General features: G+C 38.6%; 1 protein-coding gene across 2 annotated transcripts in view; it reads left to right on the top strand.

Annotated features, from left to right (window-relative positions):
* The window catches only part of LOC145985901 (neural cell adhesion molecule 1-like), a 227,626-nt gene that overhangs the window by 120,397 nt on the left and 87,015 nt on the right, over window positions 1-20,214 (top strand). For both annotated transcript variants that reach the window (XM_083120040.1, XM_083120039.1), the window contains exon 3: window positions 13,946-14,056. In XM_083120040.1, the coding sequence (XP_082976166.1) occupies window positions 13,946-14,056 (111 nt within the window). The remainder of the gene's footprint in view (window positions 1-13,945; window positions 14,057-20,214) is intronic.

Here is a 20,214-nt window from a genome sequence, read left to right as displayed (position 1 = left end):
GTTTGTTTCACGTCTTTGTACGACTCACTCAAGGTCATTCCACGGTGACTTTGCACATTGAATGGCAGCTTGAATTCTGAGAGAACCCAGCGAAAAGATGATGGGCATTTTGCGTGTACAGACACATACACACGCACATATACACATACATACATACCTGATTGATTGATTGATTTGCTTTAATTTACTTTCCTTTTTGTGCCATGTTTGGCTGATTTTGCGAAGATGGGTATGAGTGATGACATGATTAAATTGATTAATGGACACTCACAAACATCCATGCCGAGGCCAAGATTCGAACCCGGAACCCCTGACGTAGCGAGGTGTGCTAATCACTCCGCCACAGGGGGCGACATGCATACATACATACATACATACATACATACATATCTATAATCTGGTCACCAATAGCTAAAATATATATAGAAAAAATAGAACAAATACAAAAACGCTTTCAACGTTATTTGTATTCCAAAAAACATGGTAAGAATTGTAATGTTAAAATGTTATCTACCAATACACTTCAAAAAGAAATCGACATGCCATCATTAAGGTCAAGGAGAATTTTTATGCAACAGCTATTTTTGTATAAAATAATTAATGGCCTTATTGATAATGCTCAAATTTTAAGCAAAATATCTTTTAATACTACATGTTGTCATCTTCGAAATAGAAACTTGCTGAATTGTCAAATGGCTAAAACTAAGAAGTATCAAAACTCTCCGTTACAGCAAATGTTAGATTTGTACAATAAGTTATCAATGATAGATAATGAGTTAGACTTTTCGTATTCCCTGAATATTTATAGAACAAAGTTGCAATCATTATGTTTTACACAAGAAATTATAGAAATTATTGTCTTATAAGTGCAAATATTTAGGACTTCTGAATATAAATATATGTTATAGATGAGATATTTATTTGTTATCATTTACTATGAGTGTATGTAGGGCTTTGTATTGTTTTGTATTCCCTGAATGTTTGCAAGACAAAATTTCAATCATTATGGTTTGCGCAAGAAATTATAGAAATTATTGTCTTGTAAGTGCAGACATCTAGGGATTTCTAAACATGTATATATATCATGGGTGATAGGTATATTGTTACCATTTACTATGAGTGTAGGTATGGCTTTGTATTGTTTTGTCTTGTAAATATCTATTTGTGTGAAGTATCTCTTTATTTGTGTGTATGTGTGTTCTTATATATTATTAATTATGTATGTATATTTAAACTGTATGCAAGTCTCCCATAATTGGAGAAGCTTTCTCTGTTGGAGACAACTACAATTAAATAAATAAATAAATAAATATCGTGCATATATATATACATGCATACATATGTACATATGTATTGAAGATTATTCACACGGATATGTACCAAGTAGAAATTTTCAGCGAAAAATGGAGGTTCGAGTCCTGGTCGAGCCTGCATTTTTCGATGAAAATTTCTGCGTAATACATATGTATTTTAAACGCACCTTATTGTATACAACGGTTGACATGTTCTTTCCCGTTGAACGAATATGTAGGAAGAAATTTTGCAGGAACATGATAGCATGAAGTGAAGGACTGTTTTTGAAGTGAGCAGCGATATTAGGGGGTATATGCCTAGTTTGCCCTTCCCCCTAGAGAAAATACCTTGCTTGCCATTCCCTGGAAAAATATCCTGCGGACTTCTATTGTTGATAAAATTGGTTACATGAACGCATCGTTAAGTCATAGACTATAACGCTAATGGGGACAAATTTATGAGGGTATGGAGGTCCAAGTATGTTTAAAACTTTCAGTGCAGTTAAAATTCTCAAAGAAAGAACTAAGGATACCAGGTGTGTTACATTGTGTCCGAGTAACAATATGCAAGTACATTTCTTTGTTCGATGATATTCAGTGTTCTCTATAGATGCTCATTCACATTGTAAGTTTAATAAAATGAGAGTAATATTTCATAAACTTTGTCTAACTTTATTCATTTAGGACAAAGATCATTTTTTTTACTTCTTGCATGTAAACCTGGGGCACTCGGTTGTCTCCCGCATGCAGGAGGTTGTAGCGAGGAAGAAAGACGTGTTGGAAAGTGTTGAAAGGCAAGGCAAAGCGGGTTTCCCATTTTTGTTCCAGTTCTTAATGAGATATACAGCCCACGAACCCCTCAGAATTCTTCGTTGAAATGTCGCCCCTTGGCGGTCTGGCGTTTTAAGATGAAAACAAGGAGATTTTAATTACGCTCCGAGGTTTTTGACTTCATATCCAGCTCACAGAAATTAAGTGCTTTTCAGAGCCCCTTTCTTTCCACCTGCGTGACGGGGGAAAACTTCACATCCGCGAAATTTAATTTTACACCCCCTTTTGTGTCTTATATCTATAATTTATACCGCGTATTAGGATAAACGTGAATGCGGTATTATTAAGCTACTAATATCGGGTTAGGCAGTCAAACGGGAAGATTTTAAAAAATCACAAAAAATAGAGAAAGCAAATATTACTTAATTTTTGAACATGAATGTACTGCACATGAGTTAAAATTGCCAGTGTACCTGAAAAATGTTTTCTTTTTTTTTTAATATGGTGTCAGTAAGATGGCGTCCTTGGTTTTACACACATTGTCGGACTCTCAGAGTAAATCCGCCCATGACGTTATGCTGACATATTGGTAACCTTTTTCCTGCCTGTCCTCGATGACTATGACCCAGATGAAGAAAAACTCTTCCAGCAAGAGCCATACTGCCAGAGTGTCTATGGATGTGCTTAGACTCGCATTTCATGGTCGTCTCATCAGCACATTCGGCGATATTCCGTGGCCTGCCCGTTCACCCGATTTGCCGGCTCCTGAATTTTCTCCAAGAACCAGGGATAATTTGAAGGAGCGAATTCGGCAAGAGATCCACAACATTCCGTTGGAGATGCTACGAAGCGTCATGGGAGGATTTACTCTGAGACTCCGACAATGTGTGCACAACCAAGAACGCCATGTTACTGACACCATATTAAAAAAAATGAACATTTTTCAGGTACACTAGTAATTTCAACTCATGTACAGTACATTCATGTTCAAAAATTAACTAATATCTGCTCTCTCTATTTTTTGTGAATTTTTTAAATTTTCCCGTTTGACTGTCTCACCCTACGTACGATATATATACAGTACGAACAGTGCTAAAAAATTGTCACTATAGTCAGAGGAGCACTGGCTTAGCTAGAGACGTCTGGGTAACGTGACATGTATCGTCCTACCAAAATGCAGAATAAAGTTACTTGTTTTAGAATGTCGGAAATGGCAACGAGAAAAACTTCTTTCATACTTTTACACAATTATTTGAGCATTGAAAGAGGAACATAAATTGAGAGTATTTGAAAATAAGATCCTTAGGGAAATATTTGAACCTAAAAGGGATGAGGAGACAGGTGAGTGGAATAGGTTGCATAATTTAGAACTACATAATTTGTATTCATGACCAGATATTATTAGAATGTTTAAATCAAGAAGACTTAGGTGGGCAGGCCGTGTGGAACGAATGGGAGAGGATAGAAGATGGTAAAAGACCTGAAGGAAGGCCGAGACGAAGATGGAGGGATAACATTGAGATGGACCTAAGGAAATTGGTAGGGATGGAAAAGAATATATAGATCTTGCTCGGGATAGGGACAGATGGAAGGCATGTGTTGATGCAGCTATGAACCTTCGGGTTTAAGGAAGCTAGAGCGTTAGTTAGCAAAACCTAAGAGTTGATGCGTGACAGTTAACCTCTTCAGTTCTTCAACCGCCCCCACCTTCCTCCTACTCCTTGCTGCATCACTATAAAGCATAAAAAATTACCTTTTACATGTTATATTAGGATATCATGATTATAACTCCCTAACCTAAAATATTCTCGCTCTTTTAAAACTCCCCATCTATATTTTGATGATGATCTTGCTAATTAGCTGTACACACTTCGATTTTCCAATATTAAATTGGTTTGAGTTGGTGTTTTAAGTCTACTTTATGCACAGTAAGGCTAATCGGAACTGGACCTACGGTTTAAAGTGGGATCCGAACCACTGTGCCATGTGCCTCCACCGGGTATCGAACCCGGGACCCCTTGACTACAAGGCGACGACGCTACCACTGCGCCATCGGGAAGGCCCTCCAATATTAAATAAGATATCATTTGCATGCAATGTCTATTGGGCTTTATCAATTTCCAAGTGCTTCTACGATTTACACCTATTCTAACACTACGTTCCCAGGGAACACTTTATGTCCGATTAATTGCTTGATCGTGGCTGGACCTACAGTGTAGAGTGGGATCCACACCAGAAGAACTATAAAATCAAGAAATCAAAATCAAGTGCTTGTACAGTAACGGACACTTCTGGGATGTAAGGATTCCAATGAAAACTAAAGGAATCCTTACAACCCAGAAGTGTATGCGAGTGTTCTGCTTACTCTATTCCCCCACCTCCAAGTGAACAACCTAACCTGACCAGCAAAATGTAGTAGTTCGCCTTAAGACTAAGAAGTGCTCTATCGAAACGTGATGTTAGAATATACATGTAGGCTATATCAGAAGTAAACAATTGCCCAATTAATATTACATACTCATGAATAGCCACTGTCTCTGACATCCATAGAATTATTAAATACATTCTTATTTAACTAATACATGTTACACGTTTCACTTGATTTTGCAGCTCTACGGGTGCAGATCCCACTTGAAACTGTAGGTTCAGCCATGATTAGACTATGTGAACATTACAAAACTTCTGTAGTAAACTGGAACATTACAGTTATCGTGTATAAATTAGAAGGAACCAAAACATTCGTTGAGGAGAGTTGCAGGGGGCATTGTCTCCTCGCCTCAAGTATCAATACACCCCCATACTATAACAAGTGAAAATGCAAGTGAAATATTGATTGAACTTAACAGAGATTGTGTATCGAAATGTATCCTCTTTATGTCTCATTAAAATAAAGGAGACTAACGTTTTCATAGCAGTGACATCTAACGTTATTCACTTCTCTTTGTCTTCAATATTACTGAATATCCTTTTTTCTTCTAAGCAGGATATTTTAAAAATTCCCAGAAAGACACTTGGTAATGTTGTTAACTTTCATCCACAAATCGGCAACTTGAAGTTCCACCAGCTACAATTCTACTTGTAACAATACCCAATAGATCTTGATTACCCTACACGCTTCTGAACATGAAATTCTATGTCTTCAAACACAGAATCTCTGTCTTCGCAGTGAGACTTCAGAATTTTCTACAGAATATTGGTCAATTATTCTCAAATCAACTCTTTCCACTTTGGTGTATCACGATTCCCCGTAGCAATAGCTACAAAACAACTTCTTTTTTACACAAAAGCTGCAAGGCTATCCTTAGAAAATAGGCTCCTTCTTCATAGGATTCAAACATACTCTAGAGTTCGTTGAATGAACCTCCAGGCTTCCCTCTTTCCACATCAAGTAGATGAAGAGTGAACAGCACTGTTTTCATTGTTACACTTCATAACTTTCATAAGTTGTAAAAGGAGTTCAATCTGTTTCGCTGGATATTTCAAATAAATAAATGTTTAAAAAAAGGAAACGTTCACACCAAATACTCTAAACACGATAAGCACATCCATCCTTTGTGGCGGAGTGGTTCCCGTTACGACAGTACTACGTCGGGGGGGGTCTTCGGTTCATATATCGCCCTAGGAATGGATGTTCTTTGTGAGTATCCTTTCATCAATATTATCATGTCATCGCTCATTCTCATCTTCGCAATTAACCAAAAATAACAGAAAATCAAAGTAAAATAATCCAAATCAATCAAATCAAAGGGTCCAGGCTTCGATTCCCAGTGAGACCACAGTGGCTCAGATATTTTTAAACCTGGCCTTCCCATTTGTCATAGTAGCATCGCTGTCGTACTGTAATCAAGAGGTCCCAGGTTTGATCGCGGGAAGCATATTGCCCAGTGGTTTGGATATATCTTTGAACTCTAGGAATAGTCCCGATTAGCCTTATCTTAACATAAAGTGGACTTGAAGCAAACTTAAAACGAACAGTGTAGGGTGTCAACTTGGTAGTTTGTCAAGCAACGTGCCACCTTGGTATAAATTACATCCCAAGTGAACCCCAAAAAAGTTTTCTATTAATTAAACTAATGCTCAAATTCAGAAAAATTAAAATTCAACATCTTTTATACCATGCATTAAGGTTTTCTCTGCTTGATATCTCCGGTACATATACTAATTTGTATTAACTTCTATTAGCATCTGCTTACACACTGTATCGCATCTCCAAGGCGGAAGGCCTGGACGTAAGCAGTTAAGGTTATTAACAAAACCGCCATTACTCCTAGTTTATATCTAATTTAATAGACTCGTGAAACCGAAGTCTATAAATTCTTGCACAACGGCAAAATCCTCGGAGGCTAACCGGAGAACCCGCTTATCTTGGAGCGGAAATTTCTCATCTCTGGTTGGTCCATAAACTGCTCTTCCTGAGGTACCGGCTTAATCTTTTCCATTCCGTCCCTTGCTTTATTTTGCACACAAAATTCTCTTCCTATCTTGGTTTATTCTATTTGCCTCTTTTTCTCCGCTTCCCTTTCTTCGAAGGCATGGTGGCCAACTGGCCGTTTTTGTAACTAGTGCGTGGTCGATGAATGACCACAGAGGATAGATGCAGCAGGTTTTACTGCCTAACCCGATATGAATGCTAATTAGCAATTGACGCATGTGGCTCAATGCTTGTAGATAGGTGGTTATCGCCTGGTCACGCCCTGATCAATCAGTGCTGATCACTGAGTTGCCATATCTGTTTAAGCTTCCTTTATGCTCGCATACGCCAGGCGGGAAAGCGTGTACAGTTTAAAGCAGGCTTGAACAGCTCGCTTCCACTTGTGGAAGACAGCAAAGGCCCCACTGCGTGCACATTGCAAGGACGCGATCGACGAAGCCTCCTCCTTCGCTCACTCCACATTTTTCTCCTCTTTTGCAGCATACTGCTCTCTCTATGCTGTCCAGACGTGTATACGTTGTTTCACAATCGCAGCGGGTTAAACTAGGCCTGATTTAAACTAAGACCTGATCGAACCCGAGACTGCCTGATTACAAGGCGACAACGCTACCACTACAGCATCGGAGGAACCCTTCTACGTATTGGATAACAATGTCCGTTTTAAGATCGCAGTTGGTCTAAAGTTAAATACATTATGTAATGATCATGCAGATTATGAATATTAAGATAGATTCGGTTATGAACGAGCAAGGGACCATAAAGGAACCAATTTGTCTACAGCTTCAGTAATTTGAAATAAAGAGCCCCATTATCTGTCACACGGAGGGTCAAGGAGGGTCACTGACCTCCGTAGAAAATGGGAATATTATTTTTTTATTGATTTCTTCGTAGGTTTGATTGCTTTTCCCTCTTTCTTTCTTCATATTTTCATCTTCCTTCTGAGGCCTGAGGATCAATTTCTTCATGTTTACTTCTCCCCTTGATGGTATCGTTATTAGATCTTCCTTTTGTCTCGATTTCTCGCAGTTCTTTGCTCTTTATCGAGCTTCGTTTCTTTCTCTCACTTCCTCGCTTTTATATGTGTTCTTTCTACCGGTTTCTTTCTCTCTCTCGTACTACTATTTCTTTTTTATCTCAGTCATTACCCACAAACTCATCCCCCTTGTCTCCACTCTATCTCATCACTCCCTCCCCTCCCCTTTCCATTCTTTCCCAACCCATATTTCCTTCCATCTCTCTAACCATCTATTCCTTCTCTACCTCCACTCTCCCTCCTCTCTCTCTACATACGTTATATCTCTACCTCGTCTATACCCTCCTCTCTCTACATATGCTATCTCCCTACCTCTTCTCTAACCTTCTCTCTCTACCTTTGCTCTGCTCTGCCCTTCTATCTATATCTCTTCCTCTCTCTCTCTCTCTTCTATCTTACGATGACCCGTCAAAATGTCCATTTTAAGCACAGGCATATCATTTTTTTCATTTCGACGCTAAGAAAACTTGCTGTGACGCCCATGCAGATATCTGATTCACCTGATGGACACAAAAAATATTTCTCAGCATAGTTGAACTGAATGTATATTATGGACGCTGGAGTGACATTGTCGTTAAGAATTCAAAATTTTGCTAAGAATGCAATATAAGTTGATGCGCGCCTGTGTAGACAATACTAAGACTATGTATTAGCCACAATGAAATAGTCAGAAACGGTGGAGACTTGGGTTTTGCTATGCCATTCATGCAATTCCTGTCCGTCCTTCGAAGAATATCATTAATAAATAATAAATAATTATAGATGTTTTCTGTTTACATGGGTATGTTTGTAAATACAATTATGCCTGTATGTGTGTATATTTGTTTATATATGAGTATTTACATGTGTATAGTTATAAATGCCTCAGTCTGTATATAGATATGTGTCTTGTTCTACCTCAGTGAATATCATTTTTGGATTTATGTTCTCTAGAATACTTGTGCTGGTGTTCTTTATGAAATGATTATTGTAGTTTTGCTCTCCTTCTTCTTCTTTTGTTTTGTATTGTTGGAATTATAATTTTTTAATTGTTTAATATATATATATATATTTATATATATATATATATATATATATATTGCCTATTGTAATTGGAGCGAAAGCTCTGTTATAGGTGAAATAAATAAATAAAAACATACCTAGGTACTTAAGCAACATATCTGAATCTGATTTCGTAGCTGATTTGAAGAGAAAATAAGACAAGACTAAAGAATACAAATACGTGTTCCGTGCCTCAATCGGGCCAAGCGTATATTCCAGTTTTGTTTCTGGAGGTTAAAAATCCTACTTCGCTCAAATGTATTCCCGGATACCCCATGGAACGAACTCGCGACGTTTTGCCCCAAAGGCGAAAGCGCAAACCATTGGGCTGTGTTGGAGCTAATTTACGCAGACCGGTATATTTTTTGTGTTGATGACACCCGTCCGTCGTCCCCGGAGATGCGTCAGAGCAAGGAACAATCGCTTTTAATTTCCAAAACACCTTTTTATTACCATCATATCACTGTAACCCAGCGGACCGGTAATTTTTGGAGAAAATAAGGCCCTTTCATCTCTTCATGTCCTTCAAACGTCACCTCTATGCATCTTCACATGCCGCTCCTCAAAACTAACTTTCCGTCAACCATGACTTCCTATGCCTCGGAATTTCATGACAAAGCAAACCACTCACAGAGTGGAAGCCATATGAATGTGTATATGTATTTTCTTGTGTGTAAAATATATGGCCAGGTTCTTATGATTGCGAACTCTAGTATTCGTGAATACTGCATTTATGATTTATGACACTAAATCATGAGTAATTAAAAATGTTCTTGACGGAATATGCAGAAAATGCGAACATTGCTTGTATCTTAGAACTAGCAGCCATAAACTCAATGCCATTTGTTTCACCAACAAATACATTTCAGATAATTAGCCGATAAGAAGTTTCGCAAAACATAATTGGCCACGCTAATATATTCTAGACTTGATCCTCTTAAATTATCCCGTCTCTCTCTTGTACTTAAGTGCAAGGCCGCTCTAAAGGAAAACAAACAGAATGATGCGAGAGAATTGAGCGCGGTCTGTTTACATTACCTCAGAAACCTCTTGGAGCAAGAAAAGTTTAGAATCTTATCTTTCTTGGAGTTGGCAACCCTCTTATATCCGCATTCTGTTGAAACTAAGGAATTTCAAGCTTGAAGGACGCTGGTAATGAAGACAGGGAAATCTTGTTTACACACTGATGGCTCCATTCCACAAACTAACTCAGGGCTTTCTTCAGAACAATTATAAATAGCAGACATCTTGGTTAGGGGATGTGATGGGATGAGCTTGAGAAAGGTAGGATGCGAAATGGAAGGAGAAAAGAGAAGGCGATAATGAGAAAGGTTCAGGTGGGGAAAAAGTAATTTTAGATGGCTGGAAAATAACGTGAACCAATATCTATCTTTTGCAAAGAGGCTGCCAGTAGCGCTCTAGAAACTTCCGGAAAGAAAAAGAAACCCAAGTGTAGTGATCAGAGAGGACAGAAGATGTGAATGCATAGAGGTCTGGTCACAACACAGAGAATATGAATGAAAAAGTCCTCAAATAGTGAGAATGGAAAGTGTTCTGGTTCCTTGAATGTTAATGAAAAAAGAGCACCCAGTCAATGTACATGCAAGGTGTGCTGGTGAGAACTCGTAGAGAATGCGAATGGAAACGTGTTATGGTCAAAATTATGTAGTCAAAATGAAAGTGTTCTTGTCAGAAGCACCAGATGGACCTCCACGATTGAGTAGTGGTAACGTCGTTGTCCTTTAATCAGGGAGTCTCTGGTTTGAAGCCCGGTGTGAACTAGTGGTTCGGATTCCACTTTAAAGTGTAGGTTCAGTCTTGATTAGCCTACCTGTGCATAACTATGTCTTAAAAACAAACTTCAAACAGAACCCAGATAACGCGAATGAAACAATGTTCCTCTCACAAGCCTCAGGTAGTGTGAAGAAAAGTTTGTTCTTGTCAGAATACTCAGATAGTTGAAATGAAAAAGTGTCCTTGTGAGAACCCTCAAATAGTGCGAACGAAAATGTGTTCCTGTTAGAACTCTCGGATAATGCGAACGAGAAAGTGTTCCTGTGAGAACCCTCAGATAGTAAATGAAAAAGGGTTCTGTGAGAACCCTCAGACAGTGTAAATGACAAGTGATCCTGTTTGAACCCTCGCATAGTTCGAACGAAACAGTGTTCCTGTGAGAACCCTCAGATAGTGCGAACAAAAATGTGTTCCTGTTAGAACCCTCGGATAATGCGAACGAGAAACTGTTCCTGTGAGAACCCTTACATGGTGCGAACGAGAAAGTGTTCCTGTGAGAACCCTCACATAGTGCGAACGGGAAAGTGTTCCTGTGAGAACCCTCACATAGTGCGAACGAGAAAGTATTTATGTGAGAAGCCTCAGATATTGCGAATGAAAAAGTGTTTTTGTAAGAACCCTCAGGTAGTGCAAATGAGAAAGCGTTCTTGCGAGAACCCTCACATTGTACGAACGATACAGTGTTCCTGTGAGAACCCTCACATAGTGCGAACGAGAAAGTGTTCCTCTGAGAACCCTCACATAGTGCGAACGAAAAGGTGTTCCTGTGAGAACCCTCACATAGTTCGAACAAGAAATTATTTATGTGAGAAGCCTCAGATATTGCGAATGAAAAAGTGCTTTTGTGAGAACCTTCATGTAGTGCGAATGAGAAAACGTTCTTGTGAACACCCTCACATAGTGCGAACGAAACAGTGTTCCTGTGAGAACCCTCACATAGTGCAAACGAAACAGTGTTCTTGTGAGAACCCTCACATAGTGCGAACGAGAATGTGTTCTTGTCAGAACTCTCAATGCGAATGAAGAGCTCTTGTAAGAGCCCCACCAATTATGATTGAAAAGCGTTCTGGTCAAAATTCCATTGAATTTGAATGAAAAAAGTGTTCTTGTCATCCTAATACATCCAAGTGTGGATCATCTGGACGTGACAGAACTACAAAATATGAGAATGAAAACGTGATCTGGTCAGAACCCGCAGGAAATTGGAAATAAAGATGTTGCGTGTGTAGATAAATTTGCAACACGCAAATAAAAACATTTGTTCAAAAATATCCATTACGCCATCCTCTCATTACATTCGCTTTGTGCGAAAACTGTATAAAGTTGATTTGTAATTTTGAGATAATTAAAAAGTAAGTAATAAAACTACATATTGAAAGCTACTCTCTGGGTTTGTATTGATTCAATCAGAAGTCGCACAACGTTCTTCTACTCGCATTTATTGCAAGTTTCTAATCTATCTGAAAAGTTTCACTTTGCTGATTTTTCAGGAAATTTAATTAAGCTGTAATTCTGTTTCAACGAAATATCCAATCATTGATTTCCAAGAGCCAATATATTCTGCATCATGTTTCAACGAGGGAGTTTGTTGGTTAAATGTTTAAGTGCATTTTCACAAAAGAAAAAAGTCTGGCTTTTCAACGAGCAGAATTAACTAAATGTGAATATATTAAGAAAAAAAATGTATAAGTTTTCATGTCGAGACTGGACAATACATATATCGGATCATCACGGTAAAAGTTTCTACATACAATTTTTAATGAGACTTAAGCGAATCTACAATTTTATAGCATTATAAAATTTCAGGTAGAAGAGTGTTAAAAAATATTGCACTCTCCTGAAATCTACAATTTTAAAAATTACAGTTAATTTGTTTTTCGTGCTGGTTGGAATCGAACCTACGACAGGTCTGTAATTTCCTTCAACTCCGGTGCGCTATTGAACTATACTCTGTCTCGGATATCTCTGGAGCAAGGCCACGTATAGGGGCAAGGAAGGGAGGAAATCTAGTGGGCAGACCGAAGCAGTATACCTTGCTGCAAAGCCTCGTAACTGCAGTCGCTTTCCCCCACGCAATCCCATTCCCTCTTACGTGTTCATTGGTGCAGCTGTCTCGCGTCAGTACTTGAGCAGAGACTTGTTTTCCTTTGCTTGCTATACGGATTAGACGGGACAGTGTGTACATATTTTGATGGATAAATGGAAAGGTCGTCTTCCACGTGGTACACCCTGGAATTCATCCTTGCAGGTTAACGAAGCACTGGCGCTTGAATCCATAACCAGTTTAATACTCTGTAGTGGTTGTGTGTTGTGTCCATAAGTTTTGATCCTATTTACACAATTTTCATCTAATCACCATTGTAACACCCCTCTTCTCCATTGCATAGTCAGCAACATGTTTTCACTGTGTGTGAAGGAAGGATTCGTATTGAAAAAAATAGGACTCTTCTGCACAGAACGGTGGTAAACATGTGTTGAAAACAATCCAGACATCATGGCACTTAACCTGAACATTTGTCAGCAATAATTGATCATGTTGTTCAGTGGAATGCTTGCTTCTCCCACCCTGAAAACATGTTTGTTGTTCGCAATGACAATGGAGGAACGCAAACACGTAAGAGAGGTACATAGGTTCAGAATAGTGTTGCAATTCAGGAATGTACCTTCCAAAGATAGAACTGTGCGAACTGTCTAGCTCCCCGATTTTAATTTTGAAGTTCTGACTATACATAAGTAATTGATAAGTCTGTTCACTCCCAATATTGAATCATATGACAACAGAACGTGTTTTGTCTTTCTTACGTAGATAATTAAATTATTTCCGAATTTGCCTACATAAACTTAACATGTCACGCACGCAGTCATTAGAAGGATGTGTAAAAATTGTAACAGAATCTGCTGAAAAAGTATGGGGACCAGCAAATAGAGATGACTTTCTTCGAACAACACAATTATCCCATTCTGTAATGGTAACATTTAGTAAGAAATCTTAATTCAAATTTATGCCTGAAATAGGCGACAAGGTTCTGGCAGTAAATCCTGGGTGATTGAAATGGTCCAAGATCTGCACGACTGTTAGTTTACAGAAACAATAAACCATAAACACATTGAAATAAATTTGGTAATAAAACATATTACCATTGAGTAACGGCTTTAAAGATACACGTTTGTTTGTGCCCAGAATATTGTAATTTCCATTTTTTCGTACATTTGGATTCCATTTAAGAATGAAATATAAGTAGATTAAGTACTGCTTATTTCAAGTAAAATTTTTGTTAATGTTTATTTGAAGCCAAAAAACAATTTGCGAAAGAAAAAGTTAATTTAACTTTACAAGAGAAAAATTGAAAAGTTGAATATTTTTGGCAACATTTTCAAAATTTAACCTTAATGTGCGAAATGAAGATTTTATCCAAATTTGATTTTTCTCTCTACATTACTATTTGCATAACGCAACTTTCCCACACTATTAGAACTTGATGGATTGAATTTCATTTTTTCGACCTATCCTAATATTTAGTGACCGTACTGTAGCTGTTCTAGTAATTTTTCATTCACATAACTCCTCTTCTTTCATTACAGAACCACCAAAGATTCCAATTATATACGAAACCAACGGAAGGGAAGTCGACAGGGTGGTGGGCCCCCTCACCGAAGGTTCAAGTTTAGTGCTCACGTGCGAAGTACGAGGTGGTAAGTACCTTATGTATTCTACACGTATATAATCACTAATGGTTTCTCCTTAAACGTAAAATTATACACAACATTGTCAACTTTCGTGAATGATTGTTGTGTGCCATATTTATTAATATACTTTACATACAATTTTATGTATACATTGTAAAACTTTTTTTCCGTAATTTATGATAGCAATAATGTTATTCACTTACTATGAAGCCTCTTAACATCATTCCATGCCTTTTTTCGTTTCTGCCTGAGAATTATTCTCACTATCTCTAGATTCTGTCGAGAACAACTTTTCAATTCACCAATTGTGCGGGCTTACGTTAGACCTAGTCAACCCTGTATTGTGGAAGAGCACTCTCGTGAACTACAGAGCGAGCAGCGCGTACAAGAGAAGGGGCCTTCGTTGGGCGCATTCTTGCAGTGGGAAACGTCTCGTCTGATTCGAACATGTGGAATTGTAATTATAGCAGGTGGTTCCGTGAAAAGGACACCTACCCTCGAAGTATTTTTTATCACTTTTCCTCTGCTTCTCACTGGCCTTGAGGATCAGTGTAAAGGCGGGTAGCTCACACCGTACGGAGCGCTCTCTGCTCTAAAAAGTGGATCGATATGCTCAAACTTGATCCAGATTTTAAGATGAGATTAGAAAGACTGAAAATGCCAATGCCGGGAAACATACCAAGGAAATCTTCATTGCAAAGCACTAGCAATAATCACACGCACGCTATTATGGGGTTAAAGGTAGGAGACGGGATAGAAGGTTGTAAAATAAGGTTGTTTGGGAACATTGAATTTCGAATCAAATTGAGAGGAAAATATTGTAACATAATTAAAAATATATCAAATGAAATATTTCCAAATAGTTTTACAATAATGAATATAGTTTTTGGCTTTCGTCGTCTTAGCCGTATTAAATTTATTAAATTGTCATTTGTTGAGTTATTTCATCAATGTATATGCCTAAAAAGAAAACACGCTGGAATTTCGATTGACGAAAATCTGAAAATACGAGGGCCAAGATTCTTCTCCAGCGTTCTCTAGAATTCCTTTTTTTAAAAAAAGAAAGCTCTAGAAGAATACGTAGGTACGTTTGGCTCCAGCGACACCCGAAGGAGTACATTTTCCAATTCTCACCTCGACAGAGGGGAAGTGATTTGTTGCCACAGAAGGGGAGGAGGGAAGCCGTAGGATCTTTTCCGTCTGTTTCTTAGCAACCAGCCATTCCTTTTCGCTGACTTTCCTTCTGATAAAATATAATCCACAGGAGACTTCCGTGAAGAAGGTGACTGGGTTAATCTGGCGCGAGAACACAAGGCTCCCGTGTGTTAGATATTAGTTCAGTGAAGGAGACTCTCAGATTTATTATTTATAGCATCTTCGCTAAAGTTTCTCTCAGTATTCGTTTGAATGCGACGGTTCTTAATTAAGACTTGGGTTTAAAGAGGAAACGGGATCTTGATAAAATATTTTAAGGCATAAGAGATGGCAAGTGGTGTGGCAGAATGTATGGTTATTGAATTTCTTATTACACTGTGAACGGGAAATACAGGGTGGTCTAAAAGTCCTGCATCAATAGGAGGTTTGTGGAGTTGCGTCTCTGAGTGGATGATAGCTTCCCGTAGCACTGGATTGGTTATAGGCGGTGTTCTCTATCACCTGACTTAAATCCACTGGGATCTGCAGTACGGTACTATCTGAAGTCCAAAGTGTACAATGTAAAGATCAGGGACAGACACCATTTTGCGTGAACGAATTGCTCCATGTTGGTGTGCCATTTGGTGGTGTACCAAATCCTAGACACACTCCTACGGTGATGTACTGAAATTTGCGTACATCACATTGTAATAATAATAGATAATAATAATAAGGCGTTCAATTCGTGTGGGACGATTGGAGCATCCTGTAGGGTAACTTTCGCAGAAACTAAAGACACTATTTTTTTTTCCTGTAACATAATTATATTACAAGCAGATTTCATGAACTATGAACCTATGAGACCACTTCAGGCGTAGGTATCCACACAACTGTTCATCTCTAAATACTGCTTCTTCTCTAATATTCGTCTTATATGCTTCACACTTATAGACAGTGAAGGGGATATTGTTAGTCCCGGGTTTGAATCTCGACCTTGGCATGGCTGTTCTTTGTGAGTGTCTTCTCATCAATTTTCTCATCCTCACCGTCGCGATTAGCTAAAAAGTGTCAGAAAAGCGACGCTAAATAACTTTAAATATATTGATAGTACTGAACCACCTTTCTTCAGGTCCAGCTCTCAAAAAATAAAAACAGATTAGAACATACGCTAGTAGTAATGTCCAAACTAGAGTACTACATTGGACCACTTTTGCTCGCTCAAACTCGAGCGTGATTCGCTCGAATATACAGGGTGTCTCAGAGTAATAGAGCAAACTGACACAGGTGAAAGTACACATCATTGTTTGCAAAAATCGTCCTCGTTGGTAAAATTATAATAATGTGTACGAATGTGTGGTTACAAGCCGTCAATGATTGCATTTTGTAAACACCGAGTGCTTTACTCCTTGCGCGTTCCGAGGTTTGCTATTTGTTTACAAAAGAGTGTATTTTCCGCGTTGTAATCAAACAGGATGGATACAATCAGTACACGGTCTAATCGTACTGTGAGAGTCACTTTTCTTACTTTATTATTAGCATTTTACCAACTGGGACGACGTTTACAAACAATGAAGTCAGTGGCGGCTTGTAACCACACATTCGCGATTATCTCGAAAACGGCTCGTTTACAGACCTATGTTTACTGAAACTTTCTTGCTTCTATTATCGTGTATTATTCGTGCAGTCTTGCACCAAACTCTGTTAGTACTAATGTTTGTTCTATGTACCTCACACATTAATGAAAACATTAAATTAAAAAAATATTAGTACTAAACCTCCTTTCATCAATTGCAGTTGCAAAAATTGCACAGGAAAGACTAAACAGATATCAACGTCCATAAAAAAGTCTCCCAGTAACCTAAAATCTACAGGTTGATCAGATTACAAAAATACGTCATCTATTTGAACTGACGTCATAAGATACGAAAAGTATTCTGTTTCAATCTTCACATTTTTAATGTCCAACTGCTCAAATTATACGTGGGTATAACAAGGGAGTCTTACAAATGAACAAATCAGTCGAGAACCTGGTAGTACTGGATGAGTTGGGTCGGTCAATCTCTCGGCCAAGAGAAAGGTAAGCTTCTTGCAGATTTTGAGATGTCCCCATTACAATTACCTTAAAAGCTGAGCTCTACTGTATATTGAAACAACGTTCACAGAATGAACACAAGACTCCCGAAGAACATTTCCCATCAACCTCTTCTCCTCTGAAACGTTTGCAGAGGCTCGCAACGCTAATCGATCCGCTGCGAATTGGGAATAATTCAAAGATTACATTTACGTGACTTCTGAAGAATATGGCGATTAAGAAAAACCTTCTTTGTAACAAACGCCCCCCATTCATCTTCGTGATCTCCTCTAAGCGCGGGAGACTCTCCTCCGAAGTGCAGATCGACGCTAGGGACCTTAGCTCAGCTGGTTCGAGACTATTTCCGTGGTGGGGGATAAATGAAAGGAAGAAGGAAGAAAGTTATGAGAATACTGCGAGAGGAGGAGGAGCGGAGGCCCGAGAAAAAGGAAAGAATCAGCTGATTTTGAGGGATGAGATAAAATGGAGAAAACAATCCCAAAGCATTTCTCAAAAGGGGCAGAATTTGAGAAATGTATGCTGCGATAAGATAGCAGGAAGAATTAAATTTTAAAATAGGATGTAATTTGGGTACAAAAGGAAATAGCTTTGCTTGAGATCGTAAATGATTTCCCCAGTTTTTGTTACAAATTTTCGTTTTATAGCAGGAGGTTCGTATTTAGAGAACAAAATCCTATATTCTGAATTCGAATCCTATCTGGGCAAGTGTGTTCATAGTGTTAACTCCAACGTTTTCATAATTTATATCGAGATTAACCTAGATAAGCAACTTTCAGCAACCAAACACAAATAGAAAACAAATTTTTGTGTGAACTGTATTATGTATGACAATTTGAACTGGAAGTAATTTTTGTGCCTAAATTTATCATCTCACTAAGAGTTTCCAAGACAGAGTGATTAAGAAACACCTTATGATGAGCAAAGTTGGATCAGTTTGATGCCTTTATTTAAAGCCACATATTGTTTAGTAAGATACTAACTTGTTATTATGCGACTTTAACGAGGTCCAATTTTCCTTACAATTAATGAAACTTTTTTCCGCGCTATAAGTCTGAAATCTGCGGTTAACCCAGATACAAGTTGGCTACATTCACTATTATAGTACCAAGCATTGAATAAATAGTCTGGGTGAGCACCATTTTCACACGGACCTATAGAACTACAACGTTTTCAAACCGGCACAAGGGTACACTATTCACAATTTTTACAGTAATTAGCATAAGCATTAAGTTAGGTTTAGCTTCTTAACGTAACCTTATGAAAAATTGTGAATTTTCTACTTATTGTTTTATTACGTATTTTCTATTTTTCATTTCAAATTTTGCAATACAATTCCGTGACAGCAATCTGCTCTTTTATTCCTTTTTGTATTCTATAAAGAAAACTCCGATAAGCATTAATCAGATAATCGGAATAAATCTGAAAATTCTTTTCTTCGAAAAGCACAAAAGCTCTGGGAAGAAAATGGCAGTCTTTACTTTACATCCATCTTGTTGCCCGGGAGCATACGTTAGCCGTTCGTCAAGTGTCAAGAGATCCGAGGCTTAACAAGATTCAGAGGACGGGAATACCCAGAACCCTCTGGAAAGAACTTGCTCCCACGTGACTTTCACCATTTAAACTCGGCTGAGTAAATCGACCAAATGAACCAAGATTGCTGCTGTTCCTCGGGGTAGCTATTCAGTGAGTGAGAGAGAAAGAGAGAGAGCGAAGAAATGTGGAAGAAAAGGATTTAGAGTTCTTAAGACAAGGAAAATCATGCAGAGCGATTTGATTTACTTTTGCATTAACATAGCGAATTCAAATCGTGGTAGTAGACGGCCCCCATGGCGGAGTGCTTAGCACATCGCGCTACGACGACAGATATCCCGGGTTCGAATCCCGGTTTAGGCATGGATGTTTGTGAGTGTTCATTCATTAATTTCATAATTTCATCACTCATCCCCATTTTCGCAAATTAGCTAAAAGTTGCACATAAACGAAGTAAAATAAAGTAAATCAAATCAATCAATCGAATCGTTGTAGTATACGGCATATAACCAGTTTCTAAAACTAAGTCGGTACTTAGCAAATTACTTCTTTCAATTCTAATTGATAGACTCTTTTCTATCTCTCAAGAACTGCCACGCTACTTTCCCCTGTCAAGCACTGCAAAGCTGCTATTTCTGCCAAAAACTGTAACGCTGCTTTCTCTGCAACGAACTGTAACGCTGCTTACTCTGCCAAGAACTGCAACGCTGCTTTCCCTGCCTAGAACTGCAACGCTGCTTTCTCTGCCAAGAACGGCAACGCTGGTTTCCCTGCCTAGAACTGCAACGCTGCTTTCTCTGCCTAGAACTGCAACGCCGCTTTCTCTGCCACGAACTGCAACGCTGTCTTCTCTGCCATGAACTAGGACCTCCCTCATGGCGCAGTGGTACCATTGTTCTCTTGTAGTCAAAGGGTCCCGTGTTCGATATCCGGTGGAGGCACATAGTGGTTCGGATCCCATTTCAAACTATAGGTCCAGTCTAGATTAGCCTTTCTGCGTACAACGTGGACTTAAAATACCAAATCTAACAAATCATCCAAGATCTGCAACGCTGCTTTCCTTGCCGAAACTACAGTGCTGATTTCTTTTCCAAGAACTTCAACCCTGGTTTCTCTGCCAAGAACTGCACCCCTACTTTCTCTGCCAAGAACTGAATCACTACTTTCTCTGCCAAGAACTGCACCCATAATTTCTATACCAAGAACTGCACCCCTACTTTATCTGCTTGGAACTGCACTCCTAATTTCTCTACCAAGAACGGAACCCCTACTTTCTTTGCCTAGAACTGGACCCTACTTTCTCTGCCAAGAACGGGAACCCTACTTTCTCTGCCAAGAACGGGAAACCTACTTTGTTTGCAAAGAGCGGGAACAATACTTTCTCTGCCAATAGCGGGAACCATTCTTT

The sequence above is a fragment of the Lepisma saccharinum genome, chromosome 3 (genome assembly GCF_977018435.1).
Source record: "Lepisma saccharinum chromosome 3, izLepSacc3.1, whole genome shotgun sequence".
NCBI lineage: Eukaryota > Metazoa > Arthropoda > Insecta > Zygentoma > Lepismatidae > Lepisma > Lepisma saccharinum.
The sequence above is the reverse complement of the archived record's forward strand: the minus strand, read 5'-3'. Positions and strand labels throughout refer to the sequence as shown.